The 19,315-nt window shown below is 49.5% G+C and overlaps 1 protein-coding gene across 5 annotated transcripts in view; it reads left to right on the top strand.

Annotated features, from left to right (window-relative positions):
• The window catches only part of TRANK1 (tetratricopeptide repeat and ankyrin repeat containing 1), a 54,887-nt gene that overhangs the window by 15,072 nt on the left and 20,500 nt on the right, over positions 1–19,315 (top strand). For all 5 annotated transcript variants that reach the window (XM_078869488.1, XM_078869486.1, XM_078869487.1 and 2 more), the window contains 9 exons: positions 473–608; positions 4,436–4,552; positions 7,535–7,951; positions 8,980–9,147; positions 9,569–9,808; positions 11,425–11,586; positions 13,790–16,437; positions 17,746–17,980; positions 18,565–18,764. In XM_078869488.1, coding sequence (XP_078725614.1) covers positions 473–608; positions 4,436–4,552; positions 7,535–7,951; positions 8,980–9,147; positions 9,569–9,808; positions 11,425–11,586; positions 13,790–16,437; positions 17,746–17,980; positions 18,565–18,764 — 4,323 coding nt within the window. The remainder of the gene's footprint in view (positions 1–472; positions 609–4,435; positions 4,553–7,534; positions 7,952–8,979; positions 9,148–9,568; positions 9,809–11,424; positions 11,587–13,789; positions 16,438–17,745; positions 17,981–18,564; positions 18,765–19,315) is intronic.

The raw sequence follows: 19,315 nt of genomic DNA, 5'->3' as shown, positions 1-19,315 counted from the left end.
TGCTACAAATGTCTACAAGGAACAGACAAGATCACATTTTTAAATTATCTTTTGGAAAGGTCAAATCTACAGCAGCCTCTAACTTGTGATTATTCTCTAATCTCCCTGTCTCTCGGTGCATTCCAACGTATGCCTCACCGTGCTTCTTTGTGTAATTTCCAGCTTTTATTTCAGTGTTTTCCGTCGGCCTCCATGTTTCTCGTCCATGCCATGGCAGGGTCTTATTTGGTGATTATGATCTAAGCAACCTGGCAAGTGGCTCAGTGGCAGATCAAACGGCTCCCAGTCAGAGGGCTGTGAGTTCAAATCCTGGTTGGGAGTTGACTTAGCCCATCACCCCTCAATGTTTGATAAAATGAGCACCACTTTGTGAGGATGTCAGCAGTGGTTGTCAAGTTTCAAGGGAGGAGAGCTGTGATAAACTGGCGTGTGAGGCCCTGTATTTTTTGACGAGTGCCCTTTGTTCCCACAGCTGCTGGCCCCGGGTCAAGAGAAGTGGATCTATTTTTTGGTTACGTGGCTCATCAGCCACGGTGCCAAGCCCGCCTCCATCGGAGCCAACCCCTTGCACGCTGTGATGATTCTCATCCTTTACATGGGCATTTATTGTAAGTAACAGAAGTGCGCAGAGTGATTATTCAAGGTACACAAGTGGGAAACGCATAAGAGTGTTAACCCAGGGTTACTATTGTATGTATGTATGTTGAACATATTTTGCACCGTATGTAGCCAACCGTGATAACCGGAGGTGCGGGAGAAGGACGACAAACTTAACACAACCTCGCATTTTCTAAAGACATGCGTTCTCAATCTAGATCAGGGGTCCTCAAACTACGGCCCGCGGGCCACATGCGGCCCGCCGAGGACATTTATCCGGCCCATGGTCACTAATTGGGCTGCGCTTGTGAGCACTAATTGGGCTGCGCTGGTGAGCACTAATTGGGCTGCGGTGGTGGGCACTGATTGGGCTGCGGTGGCGAGCACTGATTTGGCTGCGCTGGTGAGTACTGATTGAGCTGCGGCGGTGGGCACTCATTGGGCTGCGCTGGTGAATGGTTCAATGGGCCAATTGACTGGATTTGCCCCCCAGGCTTAAGGCTGCCAGCCCTCCCCTGGCTGCGCTTGACTGGCTCTCCCTCCCTTAGCTCCCTCACTTGCCCCTCGGCTCCACTCCCAGTGATATTCCTGTGTGCTGGGGATGTACTGCGATCTGTGAACAAAACTGCAGGTGTAATTAACTTTTTAATTGCACCCGCACCAGTGTGAGCCTGGGGTAAAAGCGGAGTTCCCCCAATCAGACTGCATTGATGGGCAGTGCAGTCTGTATGTCTCTGTGTGGGCAAAGTTATTGCTGGTATATTGTTTTTGTGGCGCTGTATATATATTGGTATTTTACTAATAGCAATTTTGACTCCCTAGGAAACAATGATGTCAAGAAAGAGAAAAATTGACTCGGAGTGTAGGATATTCAAAGAACAGTGGACTTATGATTACTTTTTCATGCAGTACAAGGAAAGAGCTGTGTGTCTGATATGCCAGAATATAGTGTCTGTGTTCAAAGAATACAATTTACGTCGACACTATGAAACTCAACATGAAGATAAATATGATTGTTTGGTCGGAGAAGTGAGAAAAGATAAAATATTAAAACTGAAAAATACATTAACAACTCAGCAAAATACTTTTGTGAAGCAGAAGCAGCTAAATATTTCATCACTGCGAGCAAGTTTTCAAGTTGCCAAGCTAATAGCGTGCACTGGCAGACCATTCGTGGAGGGAGAATTTGTTAAAGAATGTCTTCTTTCTGTTGCCAAAGAGATGTGTCCAGAGAAGGCCGATTTATTTAGTACAGTGAGTCTTTCAAGACCTACAATTACACGGAGGATTGAAGAAATGGGAGACAATTTGCATCAGCATTTGCAAAACTCCACAAAAAAACTTTCCTATTTTTCCTTGGCACTCGACGAAAGCAATGATGTTCGTGATTCTGCACAACTTCTAATTTTTATTCGTGGGACGAATGACTATTTCGAAGTCACAGAAGAGCTTGCTGCACTGCAAAGCATCAAAGGAACAACTACAGGAGAGGATATCTATGAAAAGGTTTGCCAAACTGAATAGTTTGGAGCTGAATTGGGCTAAACTAGCCAGTGTGACAACTGATGGTGCTCCTAGCATGGTGGGGTCGAAGAAAGGAGTAATTGCTCGCATTAACCAAGAGATGGACAAACATAACCATTCTCATCCAATAGCCATACACTGCCTCATCCACCAACAAGCGCTGTGTAGTAAATCACTGAAGTGGGACTCTGTTATGAAAATTGTGGTATCTTGTGTTAACTTCATTAGAGCTCATGCACTAAACCACAGACAATTTCAGGAATTTCTGTCTGAACTAAATGTTGACTATGAAGATGTTCTGTACCACACAGAAGTCCGTTGGCTGAGTCGAGGGAGAGTTTTGAAACGTTTCTATGACTTACTTCCACAAATTACAGCTTTTCTGCTTTCAAAAAACAAAGAAGTACCAGAGCTCAATGATGCAGAATGGAAATGGCACCTTGCCTTTCTGACAGATGTAACAGAGCTACTCAACAGTTTCAATGTGCAACTTCAAGGAAAGGGGAAGCTCCTCTGTGATATGCAATCACATGTCAAAGCATTTGAAGTAAAATTAGCCTCCTCATCAAACAAGTTAATGAGGAAAACTTCTGCCATCTCCCCACAACTCAAAATCTGTTAGCGGAAAAACCATTGGTTGCAATTCCCAAACAAAACATGTGTGGATTCACTGGAAAAATTGCAAAAGGAGTTCCAATTTAGATTTAAAGAGCTTCATCTCCATGAACAGGACATACAGCTTTTCCGTAACCCATTTTCTATTGACATTGAAAATGTGGATACAATTTACCAAATGGAACTGGCTGAACTGCAGAATTGTGACTCTCTGAAAGACGCATTCAAGTCAAGCAGCCTTCATAATTTCTATGCATCTCTCCCCTCTGAGACATATCCTCATCTCAGGAACCATGCACTCAAAATGACAACCATCTTTGGCAGCACTTATGTCTGTGAACAGACTTTTTCCAGAATGAAACATTTGAAATCTCCAACCAGATCTAGACTAACGGATGCACACTTGCATCACTTGTTACGACTAGCAGTGACAAATATGGAACCGGACATTGACCATCTCATTAGCCAAAAGCAGGCCCATAGTTCCCATTGAAATTCTGGCAAGTTTGTTGATTTAACTTTACTTGTTCTTCATTTTAAATATTGTATTTGTTCCCGTTTTGTTTCTTCACTTCAAAATAAGATATATGCAGTGTGCATAGGAATTTGTTCATAGTTTTTTTTAACTAAATTTCGGCCCTCCAACGGTCTGAGGGACAGTGAACTGGCCCCCTGTTTAAAAAGTTTGAGGACCCCTGATCTAGATGATTTAAAAGTGCATCGTGCCAGTGGCTTCCTAATGTCGGAAGAAAGAGTGTTCCAGACGGCCGCAGAAGCGCAACCGGAAGCGCGCGATGCAGTGACCGTCTTCATTGTTAATTCTAGTGTTCTCTGTCACACTGGAATTATTGAAGGTTGTTTGGGATAAAAATTGAGAAATTAAGTAAATTTGAGTGCTTCTGGAAAATGTAATTCAGCAATTTCAATCCACATTGCAATGTGCCAAAATAAGAGTATTTTAATAACTACATTCCCGCAAATATAAGGGGGCCAAAAACAAAACATTTGAGTATTTTTCTAGTCACAAGCATAGTTTCGCCCGTGTTAATACAAATTGTCACCTAGTCGTACTAGAACAGCCTTACAATGTATGTAAGGCTGTTGTGAAAATCACAAACTCGCTCGCTCACTATTGGCTATACCAGGGGTCGGCAACCTACGGCTCCGGAGCCGCATGCGGCTCTTTACGGGCTGCTTCTTGACGATATGTACGTATGTACAGTATGTACTCAGATGCATTGCGGCTCTTGAAATACTGAATTTTGTACCGAATTGGAAAGAAATGGCTCTTCTTGTTATTTTGGTTGCCGACCCCTGGGCTATACACATACACATGAGACGTGTTCTGCATGTGTGCCGTATGCCAGTGTTTGTCGATACGTGAACTGCTGATGACACACTGAAAATCAAAACCAGTCCAGAGGTTGCTTGTATTAAATAAATACTGCTGAAACAACGAGATGCGCAAAAAATACTTTTGTTTATGTGGAGTGATAGGCACGTGGATGAGAAGCATTGTCAACCTCGTTTGCATGACGCCGCATTAGAGAGAAGCAATGGAGAAGTTTGATCATTTCTGAGTTTCAAATGACACGTCCAAAGTTTCCACGGTGGTGTTAATGAAGATGATGATGACGATGTGTGAGCATGACTGACAGTGTGTAACCGCATCCCAACGCCGCTTGTCTCTGGGTGGCAGGTAATTTCTGGCTGGTGAACGAGCTGGTTTGCAAACATGGGATGGACATCAATGACCAGGATGCACAGGGGCAGACTGTCCTGCACCTGGTGGCGAGGACGCGGTACTCCAGAGACCGTAAGGCTTCTACGAACGTGCGTGGGTGGGTGTGGGGAAAACCAGAGGAGAAGGCGCCCAGGGGGAGAAGGGATTTTAGCATCGGTAGTTGTAGCCGGGTTGCCATGTGTGTTGGAAAGCTTAGAGTGTGCGCACCTCGTAGATTTAACGACAAAGAGACGTGTGTGCAGCAGCATTGCGTGTGTAGGGGTTATTACGGGAGAAACGGCGGACGAGAAACACAGGGGTGTCTGCACTCACACACACGGGTGGTCACACCGACGTCCGCATCCGTTATCCCCCACGCCCCCGGCCATGAGGGGATCCCTATAAAAGGCGGGGAGCCAGAGAGCTCGAGGCGAGTTCGACACGAAGCTGACCAGTGAAGAACGAAGACTCGGAGATTAGGCCCTGGGACTCCCCTGTCTCGCTGCCCTTGTCAGGGCCGAGCTGGGTAAGCCAGCGGCGCGGACCAAGAGGTCCCGGACCTCTGCCCTTGTCAGGGCAAGGCCGGCTTAGCTGGTGCCGAGATCTGTGCTTGCCAGGGCCAGATCAGTCAGCCTCCCGTAGCCCACTAGAGGAGGACTGGGGAACAGGACAGAGGGCTTAGTACTAGGGTGGGTTTCCCATAGTACGGGTGAAGGGGCCGATACCCCTTCAACGATTGTGCCTGTCACTGAGTTAATAAACAGAGTGTGCCTCAACTCCAACCTCGTCTCCTCGAACTTACTACACGTGTACTACAGCTCTTGGGCCTGAACCAGACCACCAGCTCAAAAGAACTGAATGCTCAGAAATTGAGTGCTAATGTGTGAGTCTCAATGGAATCAAAATTTGTACATATGTCTGAACTTCTTTCGCACCGTGCGTAGCCAACCGTGCTAATCCATATCCGGGGCTCCCAGGGGTCTATAGAAGTAGTGGACGTTGACTACTTTACTCTTGATTAGTCATGAAGACGAAACCGATTTACAGTTGTGTCTTTGTTTCACTGCTTCCTTTGGCTGGGACGGCCACATTTACTCAACCTTTTGAGTTGGTGGTCTAAACGAAAATATTTCCGCACGTTCGGTTCCTTTGACCAGGTTGGTCTGGATGAGGCTGAGAATTTTTGTACGTGCAATACTACACTGTGTATTGTTAAGTCGATTTGTTTCCAGTCTGCATTGATGTTTCGGCTCTGATGTGTGTTCCCGTGACTTACAGATTTGAACCGTTAACAGTGATTTACAGTGTGAAATGTTACTGTTGGTCGCAGAGGCCATTCGTGTAATTCAGATCTGATTGGCTCTAGTTTTTCTCCATAATTGCACTTTTGATCACTGTGGTGCATTGTTGTTTAGTGGAATTTCCATTTTGTTTCCCCCGTTTTATTAATCATTTGCATTTACCCATCTCTCACGCAAAAGATATCTCTACTCTTTGGTTCTTTCGGTAAAGTCACGTAGGTAGAAAATAATAGATCACGACGTTTCGATCGCAACACAAGCGCCCGTCATCGGGTGAGACAATCGCAGCAGGGAAACTGCTGAAGCAGGCGAGAGAGCTGCCGTGACAAGAGGCTATCTAGGTAGGGCACGTGGGCGGGGCTAGAGATGGGAGAGAGGGGGGCTTGGGCAGCAAGATCGGTGGCGGCCAGAGCTCGCCAGGGGGGGAGGGGGGGGGCTGTGGGTGGGGCAGAGCAAGATCTGCGGTGGACGGGAGAGCTCGCCAGGGTGAGAGAGAGAAGGGGGGGCAGAGCAAGATCGGCGGCAGGGCTCGAGTGGGATATGGGGGGAGAGAGAGCTGCCACGATCGGCGGCAGGGGGGAGAGAGGGGGTGGGCAGAGATAAGGGAGGGGAGGCAAGTGGGGAGAGAGAGGGGTGGGGCATAGATAATCGGTGGTCGGGGGAGAGAGAGAGGCTGTGTTAGTGAATGTGGCTCAGAGAGTCGAGAATAGCTGTTAACATAGGCAGGTAGGAAGGGGACATCACCACCAGTTATGACTTAAACCGGTTAATAACGTCCTTCCAATGATTGCTCAGTTTGTATCTCTCTTCTCCGTTGAAATTGTGTCTGTGTTTATATAGCTGGATGGCTTCATGGACAAATTTTTGAAGGTAGCCCGAAGGTTTGCAGAGTACCATGGTCTCGGATAAAACAATGTCGTGAGCCCACCGCGTTAAAACACTGATCCGCCACGGCAGAGGTATTGGTTCTGCCGTGTCTCCCGCCGCCGGACTTGCTCTGCCCCACCCCCAACCCCCCCTCTCTCACCCTGGTGAGCTCTCCGGCCGCCACCGATCTTGCTGCCCTGCCCCCCTCTCTCTCCCATCTCTAGCCCCGCCCACGTACCCTACCTATACAGCCTCTTGTCACGGCAGCTCTCTCGCCTGCTTCAGCAGTTTCCCTGCTGTGATTGTCTCACCTGATGATGGGCGCTTGTGTTGCGATCGAAACGTCGTGATCTATTTTCTACCTACTGACGTTATGTCAACCTCGACCTTAGCCTCCACCAACACCATAAATCGCTTTTATTTACGTTGTTTCCATATTTGTCGTCGCACCTTTCAAGAAAGCATCCCCGACGTAAACCAGGGGCACCACAGTGGCAAGATGTGAAATACCTCGCCTAGTATGCAGGAGGTTGTGGGTTCCAATCAACCCTAACGCCTGTATATTTGGAGTTAAGAGTATTTGCTTACTTTAAATTTGCATATGATAAGCCACTTTGTTGAGCTATCAATTGAGGTAACTTCTGAAACAGAGCTATATAGCTCAGTGGGCCTTACCTGGTAATAAATATATATTACTATCTCGCAATGCCTTGGCCAGTACAACACTCTTGTGAGTGGATACATTTAGTAATTTTGATGATGTGATGATGGTGGCCATGGAAACGGCGAATCAACTGTGTGCGCCAGCCATTCAATAAGGAAACCTTGAGCGGCATCATTGATCGCACCACTAGGCGTGCGTGTGCGTACGCTTGGGTCTTAGCGCGAATGTCTGCGTGTCACACAGTGCAAGTGGAACAGATCAAGCTGCTGCTGCTCCTGGGAGCGAGCATCCACATTCGGGATATTTCCGGCTTCCTCCCCTACGACTGCATCCCACCGGAGAACACTGTGGCACGAGCTGCTCTGGACCCCCGCTCTCGCCATACCGCTCGGCCAACCCAGGACCCCCCTACTCACCACACCGCTCAGGCAACCCAGGACCTCCACTCTCGCCACACCACTCCGCCAACCCAGGACCATCGCTTTCGTCACACCGCTCCACCCACCCAGGACCCACGCGCTCGCCACACCACTCGGCCAACCCAGGACCCCCCTACTCACCACACCGCTCCGCCAACCCAGGATCATCGTGGGGAACAGCAACACCCAGCTCGTGCGAGCTCGCTGCGTAGTACCAGGAGGAACGAGCAGAGCACGAGGGGTGAGGATGCACAGGGAAGTGGTGGGTAAGAGGGTGGTGGGCCCGCTTGATGGGGAGGAGGTAGGAGGCCCAGGGCCCAAGTGCGTTGCGTTGGTCGAGTTGTGGAAGGCAGGATCGGTTTGCTTTGCGCTGCAGTTCCTCCGATTCCCACGCACGTATTGTCAGCAGTCGTTAATTGCCAGCAAACTAAGCAAGATAATTCGTGGAAACCAAAACTACTCTCGGGCAACCAGATAATGCCTTTAATCTAAAGATTGTATCATAGGGAAAATCAGACTACCAATGGGTACTTCCAGTATTTGGGAGCACACTTGTGTACAACATAAATGTTAAGTAAAGGTGACCGAGCAATGCAGAGAAAGCAATGCACGGAGGATGCTAATATTATGTAAGCGTTCACTTAAGAGTGGCTCTATAGCATGGGTGTTGCGGTGGCAAGATATTAACTCCCTCGCCTAGTATGCAGGACGTCATGATGCCTGTAAATTTAGAGTTTGCATGTTTCCCCATGGTCGCGTGGAAGCCAAGGCTTTTGAGAAGCTGAAGGGGGAAAACTATTAACTAATTAAACTCTTTTTTTATTTTACCAGCTCAGGCCCACTGAGCTCTATAGCTATTTTTCATAAGCGACCTGGCCACAAATGAAAGCTCAACAAAGTGGCTTATTGTGCGGAAATTTTTTCAGCCAAATACTGTAAATGCATGTTTCTAAATGTAGAGGGAAAAACCGGAGGACCCAGGGAAAATTCCACCCTACAACTGGGAGAGAGACATGCAAACTCCAAATATACAGGGGCAGAGTCGGGATTGAACCCATCACCTGTATACCTGGCGAGGTAGTTAACATCTCGCCACTGCGGGGCACCCCTTACAGGTGCAATGTGCCAGCCTTCAACGGTGCTTGGGAATAGCCCTTGGCTGCGTGGGCTACACGAGGGATCTTTATCCATCCTCCACATCTCTGATTAGCACGTTTGTCTATGTACGGTGCGAAAGAAGTTCAACGTACATACATTGTTTCTGCGCAGCGCACAGTAAGAGGCGTTCGCCGGCGAGCAACGCCACTCCTGAGGACGATTCCCTCCGCGAGGCGCTGGAGGAGCTCGCGGCACTGGCGAAGCGCCCAAGTAAACGTCGCTCCCTTGCGCAGCACCCAGCCACCAGGAAGCTGCTGCTGTGTCTCAAGGAACTGCGAGGTGGGGCCTCGGCACTGAGCGTCGTGTACGCATTTACCCAGGCCTGCACGCCTGCAGCGCTTTCTCTATCTGTCAAATCCTTGCCCCTGTTGCTGTGCTGTGGCTGTGAGACCCTTATCCCATGCCTTGCAGCCCTTCCTGCCCCGGATGTCCCCGAGGCTCGTTTTTGTCATTGTGCTGGGCCCAGTTATTTCAACATGAGCTGTGCTGTGGTGTCGCACTCTTCCTTCTCTCCCGAGTTTCACTTTCTCCTGCCTGACCCATCCACGTCCGCCTTCTACCCTAACGTAGTTTTGTTGTTATTTTTTTTAAACGTCTTTGTGTGCGATCACAGTTAGTTCTCGTACGTGCAGAAGGTGTGCCAGGCCTATGTGGCGAAGCCGCCCTGCCCCTCTCTCTCTGTGCGCGTGTGCCGCTGTAGAGGTGCCTAGCGAGGCGCATGGTCTGGTGGGACCCGAGCTTTGGACCGAGCTGTTGAAAGAGCTGCTGAACGCAGGCGACTGGAGGCACAGCCTGATGCTGCTGCGAGGTGGGGCGGCTTCCTTGGCCGCGCAGGCCGACCTGTCGGAGCTTTCCATGCAGACCATGCTCCCCCGGCTCCTGCCCACGCACGGCTTCAACAGCGCCGGGCTGCTGCTGCGGGCCCTGCTGCACTGTGGGGGTGTGTTACTTGCCGGCACCGCGTACAGGGGGATAGTTTGTTGTCCTTCCCCCGCTCCTCCAATTAGCATGGTTGACTACGTATGGTGCGAAAGAAGTTCAAGCATACATACGTACATACGCTGCTCTCAAGCAACACGTGCGTGTGAATTGCTCTGATTAACACGGGCACCCCAGGGACATAACACGAGCACGTTCTGTTGAAGGTAAACGTATCGAGTGGTAAACGTGAGTCTCCTGAGAATCATTCGCCTGTGCAGCAGAAGGCATGTTCAGCAGAAGGACTGTGCAGCAGAGCACCTGTACAGCAGAAGGCATGTGCAGCAGAAGGCATGTGCAGCAGAGGGCCTGTACAGGAGATGGTGACACAGCCAAGGCAGGGGGTTGTAGACCCTTCGTGAAACCCACAAAATAAATTTTGCTTCTACAGTAGACTCTTGGTAATCTGTGCTAATGACGAGGAGGACGGTCACGGATTATTCAAAATCACGGATAATCCTAAAATATAAATTTTTCGCGGATCTATGTCAAAACCACTAATAGTTTCGTAAATTTAAACTCACAAAATAAATGATCGGATAAATCCCTCTAAATGAAGCACAACTGACGATTTTGATTGTTATTCTTTCGATTTATAATGAATACGAACGATTGACCAACCGATGCACGTGCTCGGTGATAACTGCTCCTGCGCAGAAAACTCGGCCCACTAAGTGAATGACAGCAGAGCCACGCCAATCAACATCAAAGCCAGGCCAGTCTGAAAAGCTATGCACTTTTATATCTAGATTGAAAACTAATTTCTTTAGAACTGATTTTTGTGTTAAGTTTTATTGTCCTTTCCCCGCATCTCTGATTATCACGGTTTGCTATGTATGATGCGAAATAAGTGCAAGATACACACATACACTGGGTGATTTGGTCACAGAGCATGGAGAGATCATATTTCCAGACCTGAAGTGTGGGTGAGGCTGGTGCTAGTAGTGTGTTGTGTGCACAGCTTGCAATACTGTGTGGCGTTGGGGACTTGTGCATGGATGTGTGGGTTTGTGTAGGTGAATGCTTGTGGTGCTTTGAAACGTGTGGTGCAGCGTGCGTGTCACCGGTGAAAAGCTGGCCCGGTGGCTTATAGAGGTCAAAGTGATAAAAAACCAAGTTCTCAAGTGTAGATGTTTTATGGTCTCGGCCTTGTCATCATCTATATGTATCCGTTTCAGTGAGTGTAAAAGAGCTGCCCACAATTGTGTGGAACAGGAGTCCCTTGAAGGGATCTCAACTGTAGCTCGGTGATCTGTTTTGTGGGCCATTATCTATCATGCAGTTTACATAAAATTGGAGATATACGACGGCAACAAAATCCAAAGATTTTTACCCTGCGAGTTAAAAACGACATGGGGTTCCAGAGACAAGGCTCGTGGGAGTTTCTGGCTGCATTCACTCATCTGCTCCTGCCTCTTGCTGCTGGCTAAGAAGCCTCACTTCTTGCCACCAACGGTGCGGCCATGGCGAGTCGGTGAAGCGTGCGGTGGCTGTGAAATCGTACATACAATGTTGAACTTCTTTTGCGCCGCGCGTAGCCAACCGTGCCAATCGGAGGTGCGGCTGTTGATGTTGCAGTGCGGGTGAACGGGCGCAAGGAGCTGCCGCTGTGCGTGCTGCACGGGGAGATCGCCATCGCGCGCCTGCTGCTGGAGCACGGCGCCGACCCGGCCTGGCTGTCCCTTGTGCACGGGGACACGCCGCTGCATGCCGCCCTCAACATCGCCTGCTCTAGGAGAGGTGCCCCAACCCTACTCCCCCCCCACACCCCATCCACCCCAACCGTATCCAACAACAGCTTGCAGTCGCGAGGCACTAAATTGCGTGACCGCTGTCTCCAGATGCCGCGCAATTGGAAGATTTGTAATTGGATACCAAGCGGGCGGGAAGGGATGACGAGGGTAAATCCACCTTCACCCTCGCCCAGCAGAGGGTGACACTGCCTGCCATGCTCGATGGTGACATGGACACAAGGCAGGGAGTCAGGGGGGGGTGGTAGCCCCCAAGTGAGACGTACAAATTGGACTTCGCTTCCCCGCCTGAGAATATTCCCTGCATAACACGACCGTTCTAATGACCGTACCATCGCCGCTGGCATCGTCATGATGTTATGCACTTTGTGCGCGGCCCTTTTGACAATCCACTGCCAGATGAGGGCCTCTCCCATGCAGTGTCAGGTCGTGGGCGCTGTTTGACCTTGGACCTTGACAACTGTATTTTCGCTGGGAGGACCCGATGAGCTACAAAGCTATGGTTCTGGCCAGGCCGGGGGGGGGTCGGCAATGAAGGAAGATTTCGGAGGAAATTACATATCTGGATAAATTAATTGCACATAAACTCGACCACAAGTAAACACAATCTGGCATAAACTCAATCGTGCATAAACTTTTAACAAAACAGAATAATATCCAAATTATACAATTCAAGGGTAAATTACATGAGCAAATGCACAGTTATTAAAGCACAGCTGCCAAAGCACAGTTGGGAGTGTGGCCGAAGTTGACATCAACCGTGACTTTTATTCGCCCAGTGTTCAAGGCACTGGCGAGTGTGGGTTGGTGAAGGCGGCGGGGAGCATAGACGCGGGAGAATAGAAGCACAGTACAATAAATTTCGATTTCAAGCTTTCGTGACTGCAGGAATTCATCTTCTTGGTTCTTTCGGTAAAGTCACGTAGAAGGGAAGTAATAAAATAATAAAAATAAAACATAAGAAAATAATTCTCACGACGTTTCGGCAACAACGCAAGCAGCCGTCCTCAGGTGAAGACCAGGTCTGTCGGGGAGACAGTGTCTGAATGAAACACCACCATGCTTGGAGCGTATATTTAAGCTGGGTTGGAAGGGGGGAAGGGTGCCTTGACAAAAGAATTAGCATATCTTTCACTTGACGGTCAATGGTATAGTGTATAGCAGATTGTATAATAATAAATAGTATAAAATTGTAATGTTTAATACAATGTATAAGGCAATATATAGTATCATAATTGTATAGTGAATATACAGCAGTGTGATATACAGTAGGATGGATAGAATAATACATAGTGTAATATTACACTGTATTATATATAATTTAATGTTGGCTTTGTCTATGGCAGCATATAGTACGGGGTAGACCCGTGTGATGTAAGGGAAAAAAGTTTAGCTGGAAGCATATTATATTTTTTGCGACATAGAATTGTAATGTATTACTTTCTGTTAGTAGCTCAGCTTATTGGAGAGTATATTTAGTATACTGATAATACTATGTAGTTTATACTTTAGTTTTTTTTTTTACGTGGTTTAGTTACTGCAGCTACATACTATTAACATTCCTTCCCTTTATTAATGCTACCCCTATCCCCTCCCTTTGATGCTGCTAATCCTGCATAATGCACGGGCATAATATGACTTTGAAACCCCCCGCCCACCTCCTACGCATTTCACAAGTAGTACTAATCACATACCTGCATTTCCCATAAATATGCTAAATTCCTCTTGATATGCAAATTATTTTGTCAAGGCGCCCTTCCCCCCTTCCAACCCAGCTTAAATATACGCTCCAAGTGTGGTGGTGTTTCATTCAGACGCTGTCTCCCCGACAGACCTGGTCTTCACCTGAGGACGGCTGCTTGCGTTGTGGCCGAAACGTCGTGAGAATGATTTCATTATGTTTTATTTTTATTATTGTATTACTTCCCTTCTACGTGACTACCGAAAGAACCAAGAAGATGAACACAGTACAATAGTGGATTTGCCACACTGCCTTCTGCTGACCGCCACGTAGCAGTCCCGCAGCCGTCTACGACAACCTGGTCGGCATGTTGTTTGCAACCTGGCCCCATTGCAGGCTCAGTCCTACTGAGCTTGCGAGAACCGACGAGATCGGGCGCACTCTGGGCGATTAGTGTAGAGCCGCATTTCAGGACCTGCTTTATATTTTTTTGCACTGTTTTTTTTTCCAGACGAAGAGGGGCTGCACATTCTGAAGTTGCTTTTGGAGAAAGCCCCGAATGTCAATGTGAGGGACGCGGATGGCAACTCCCTGCTGCACCTCGTCTTCTCTTTGCCGCATTCAAAGCACCACAATGAGATACTGCGCTCGCTCGCCTCGTACCGCATCGATCACACGTGCCAAAACAAGGAAGGGAGGCACGCATTCTGGGGCATCAAGCAGAAAGACCCCCGCATGCAGATGTGGAATAGCATGGCCTGCAAGCAGAAAGGCAACAGCAGAAAGGGACGCGACGGCAGGAGACGCAAGCGCCCGCCGGAGCGCAACGGCACGCACGCCAAGACGGAGGTCGGGCCCGAGGCGTCCTCTGATTTTGTGGATGAAACAGTCGAGGAGGATGATGATGACGCTGGAGACGACGTGGAAAAAGTGGATGCTCTGAAGAAGGATGTGGTCAGTTTGGCCAGAGACGCTTTGGCCCGAGAAATTGAAGATCTCATTGAAGAATACGATCCTGTGAAGATGCAGACGGCAAAATCTGCGGAGCCAAGGTCTCCTGCGCCAACAGTCACGGAGTCGCCTTTGAGTGTCGCCGAACGCCAAGCTGGCGGAAGCGCCCCGCCGCAGCCTCCGCAGCATACGCCACCGAGGCAGGAGCTTCCGGATGCACTTGATGAAACGTACAGTTTGTCCGACGGTGAAAATGCACGTGATGAGAACAGTGTAGGGGACGATGACGATGGTGACGACGGCGTGGCGGGTCCTGACTTCAACTCGCTGACCTGGGAGATCGAGTGCACCCGCGATGCCCTCAGAATTCTCAACGATAAGAGCCTCCCGCACACCACGAAGAGGAAGATCGTAAGGGTGATTTACTCGCTTGGCAACGGTGACTGGCACCTTCACCGCATCAAGCAAGTGAAAGGCATCGCCGAGTCCAGCGAGATCAGGCTGTTTGAGGCCAGGTTAGACAAGGCTGCCAGGCTGCTTTGGGAATTGGCAATCGACTTTTCGCCACGTTGCAGTGCCGAGCCCGAGAAAATCATCGATTCTGAAGAGTCTACTTCGGGAGAAAAGACTGGAGAAGTCTACAGCGAGATCATCCGCATTTGGGACATTGTCCTTGAGCACAAGCAACTCGACCACAGAATAAAGAGGATAATTTCCTCCTACAACCGCGGGACATCCTGCTTGCTCCACCACAAGCTGAAGGGCATCGAGCGGGCATCGTTCCCCTCGCAGCAGAACGTGCGGCAGAGGTATCCGCTGCTCTTCGTCAAGACGGGCAGCTCTGATGGTGCCCAGCCCGTGACAGCAGAAGCCCGAGATTACTTTCCTCCAGCGAGCACGATGGAGACTGAGTACAACATCATGAAGTTCCACACCTTCAGCACGACCGTGGCGCTCAACGTCCTGCGCTGCCCCGAGCAGACGATCGAATACCCATTCCGCGTGGGAGAGCTGGAGCACGCGGTCATCAACCTGAACCCCACGCCCTTGGAAGCCATCATCCTCATTGGCCGCTCGGGCACCGGCAAGACCACGTGCCTGATGTACCGGCTGTGGAACATGTTCGACAGGTATTGGCAGACGACCACACTCTTGGGAGAGCCGTGGATCCCGAAGGCCATGCTTCCGCCGCCTCCGTTGCCGGACGACGTGGGAGCCAGGGAGAACGTTGCCCTTGACTGCCCTGTGAAGAACGGCTGTGTAGATGATTCCAGCCGAAAGGGGACGTGTGAGCTGGAACGGGAAGCTTGCCTCCATGCTTCAGAGCGTTTCGAAATTGACCGAGGAAATTATTTATTGGAACCTGCCGCTGAGATTGGTGCCACACAGCTTGTAAGTCAGCAACTCGAGGAAGGTGCTGCTCCAATTTATGAACATCTTCATCAGCTGTTCGTCACCAAGAACCATGTGCTGTCTCACGAGGTGCAAAGGAACTTTGTGGAACTATCCAAATCTACTGCCGGCACCCGGCACTACTCGCCCATTAACATCAGCAGCGTGTGCAGGCTCCAGGACGTCAAAGATGATAACTTTCCGCTCTTCTTGAACTCGCGACAACTCCTTCTGCTGCTCGATGCGTCGCTCGCCAACCCGTTCTTTGCCAGGAACGAAGATGGAAGCTTAAAGAAAGCCGTCCATGGGTGGTCCATGGACGACGATATTTTGGACCTCAATAATGCAGAAGACGCGATGGAAGAGGATCCTGACAACGAGGAAGACCACCAGGCGGATATTGGTAAATTTCACGAATCCAAAAAAGAGGACCCCAGAAAGTTTGTGACGTACGAAGTCTTCACAAGCGACATCTGGCCAGCCATGGTGAAGGGGAAGAGCCCGTATAACCCTGCCATGGTGTGGATGGAGATCAAGTCTTTCATAAAGGGCTCCATGGAGGCCCTCAAGAGCCCCAACGGGGTCCTCGGTTTGGAGCACTATAAGGAGCTGGGCCAGAAGCGGGCGCCCAACTTCACCGGGGACCGTGGCGAGGTGCATCAGCTGTTCCGCGCCTACCAGCACGTCAAGTCCCAGAGGTGCTTCTTTGACGAGGAGGATCTGGTGTTCCACATCTACTCTCGCCTCTGCCAGCTCGAGGTCATGCCTTGGTCAATACATGAGCTCTACGGGGACGAGATCCAGGACTTTACGCAGGTGCAAAATCAACCGTGTCGGTGCATGTGTTAAGTCGATCAGAATCAGAACATTTAGTTACACTGGAGGAATCCGATGACCTATAAATCTCTTTTTTACAGATGTCCAGATCTCAGGGCACATTGGGGATGTGTTCCTGATTTTCGGATAAATCTGAAAAATGTGAAAATTGGACCTAGATAAGAAATTCGGACGATCAGAATTGTTTGTTTGAATTCGGATTGATCCAAAAGTATGACGTTACAGGAAATGATGTCACTTCATTTTTTTCTCACCAAAAGTAGCCTCGCGTGGCATTGGGCGATGTCACTTTTGTTCGCACGAAGACGCGTTTAATAATTATTGCTTAATGTTTATTGCCCGAAAATCCTAAAATCCCCTAAATGTTCAAAATGGTAATAAAAATGCAAGAATCCAAAATGCTTGAATCTGAAAAATAAACATTTCTAGAGCATGTGCATTGTGCATGTATGGATTGTTGTATTTCACCAAAGTGACCCACAGCACCAACCAGGTCCATAACTAAATAACAAGGTAGGGAGGTACAGCACGCCATTGGTGAACATAACCAGGAGCGACGGACCAAAGTGTGAATCAACACTTGAGAATCAAAAAGTGCATGACAAATGTCTGCTACAAAATAATAACGCTGAAATAGACCTGAGCAGTTTAACACGTAGGCTTTCGCGACCAATATTGTTCATAATCAACGATTTTTGGGTTTAGATCGCGTTATTTATAAATGTGTCGTAACCCTCCACCACCCGACACGGCCAATCAGTAAAAAAAAAAGTGTCACGTTGACAAAAGACAAATTGCCCGATGATGCTGGATGCAATTACCAGCGAAACGTCGTACTCAAATTGTAAATGTTGTGGTTTCACGCTTCAACACACCGGTGGGCTAAAGCAGTGAACTATTTGTCTTTTGTCAACGTGACACTTTTTTTTTTTTTACTGATTGGCCGTGTCGGGTGGTGGAGGGTTACGACACATTTATAAATAACGCGATCTAAACCCAAAAATCGTTGATTATGAAGACCTGAGCAGGACATCTAGCTAGGATGTCAGGGGACAGACAGGCGAGACTAACGGCGGATTAGAAGGCAAAGGAGAAAGCGGGAGACAACATGATTTGTAGAAGTGAAGGTGAAGAGCGGCCGACACCAGCGGAAGGCGTTTGCCCCACAGCGGGAGGACGTTCATGGTGGAGAGACCACGGCAAAGTGGTGCTGATTGACGAGCGCCGTCGTCTGCGACCGCCACCCCCCTTCGCCCCCCCCCCACCACCCCCGTGTCCCGTGTGCAGGCCGAATTGGCGTTGCTCATGCGCTGCTGTGCCGACCCCAATGCCATGTTTCTCACGGGGGACACGGCCCAGAGCATCATGCGCGGCGTGGCCTTCCGCTTCAGTGAGCTGCGCTCGCTCTTCCATTTCGCCAGCCTCCCGCCAGGTGGCGGCGCCACGACGCATCACTCGCGCATTGACGTGCGCAAGCCCAAGCGTCTCTATGAGCTCTGCCAGAACTACCGCTCGCACTCGGGTAAGCGCCCACGACCACGTGCAGATGTGCGCCTGGGGGGCCAGGTGGGAGGCATGCTGAGCCGCTGTCGCTACCATTGAGGTCCGGTCTGCAGACTCTCCGTGGTCCATGGGGCAGAGTCGGCTTGAGTGAGCTGATTGGACTCGGGCTCTGAACCGGTATCTAATTAATCCGCTATATTTTTGGGGAAGGCCCCTTTTTGCCATATACCACCGCCCTTCTGCGAATGCAGCTGGGAGCAAAACTAGTCGGGTTGCTTTCGCAACCATTATTATCCAAAATACATTTCTTTTTTAGGTTAGATTGCGTAAATATGAAAATGTGTCATTAAACCCACCACCACCCGACAGCAAATTGGTAAGGTTTGTCACGTAAACAAAACGTGCCAATTAGTTACAACACACCTGTGTATTGTAGGTTATAGTAATACTATTAAAAACGCAACAACCTTGGCACAAGTCAAGCCGTGCCTTCTCAGGTGGGACCACAAGTAAAACACTTGGTCTGTTAACCTGTGGCCTACACGATCCCCTCTGTAACCACCACCGCTCCGTCCTCTCCGTGTCCCTGTGTCCTCGCGGCAGGCATCCTGGAATTTGCCTCCAGCATTGTGGACCTGCTCCAGCACTTCTTCCCAGAGTCGCTAGACTGGCTGCCACGGGACCAGGGGCTGTTCACGGGGCCGCGGCCCATCCTGCTCGACTCGTGCAGCTCCGAGGACCTGGCCATCCTGCTGCGCGGCCACCAGCGCCGCGCCCAGCCCATAGAGTTCGGGGCGCACCAGGTTTGTTTGGGATTGGGCGGTGGAGGTCGGCTTTGTTTGAGTCATCGGTAATCCGCATAAAACCGGTATAAACCGTTTTTCCGCACGTGTAGAAATCTGCAGCAGTAAACGGAACCTTTTCAACTTAGGATCTGCCACAGTGGTGTCATAGGCAGCATACTGGACTTGCAATCCAGCGGTCGTTGGTTCTGGGCACAGCAGCTGTAACAATTGAGCAGGTTTTTAAAATTCCTCCCCCCCACTATCCACCCGGCAATATACACAGGCTCACCGCAGTCGGTTAGCAGGTTACGCGTGGTGGGATAAAGTGAGGGGGTACGCCTCCTTCTTCCAAGACGTTAGCTTAGGAGACAATGCCAAATACCCTCTATTGGAGGCCCTTCTGCCAGCAGTGTAATGAGCAATAAAGCAATTGCAGGGCTGCCCCTCTATCTTTTCTCAACCCAGTAACTAGGACAAATGTAACCAAGGGGTGATCTAGGCCGCCGTGCCATTTGTACGTGTGCGCCAATCGGTGCATTCATGACTGACTTGAAAGTTCCATTGGAATC

The sequence above is a fragment of the Lampetra fluviatilis genome, chromosome 28 (genome assembly GCF_964198595.1).
Source record: "Lampetra fluviatilis chromosome 28, kcLamFluv1.1, whole genome shotgun sequence".
NCBI lineage: Eukaryota > Metazoa > Chordata > Hyperoartia > Petromyzontiformes > Petromyzontidae > Lampetra > Lampetra fluviatilis.
Note: the sequence above shows the minus strand (reverse complement) of the source record. Positions and strands in the feature narration are given on the sequence as shown.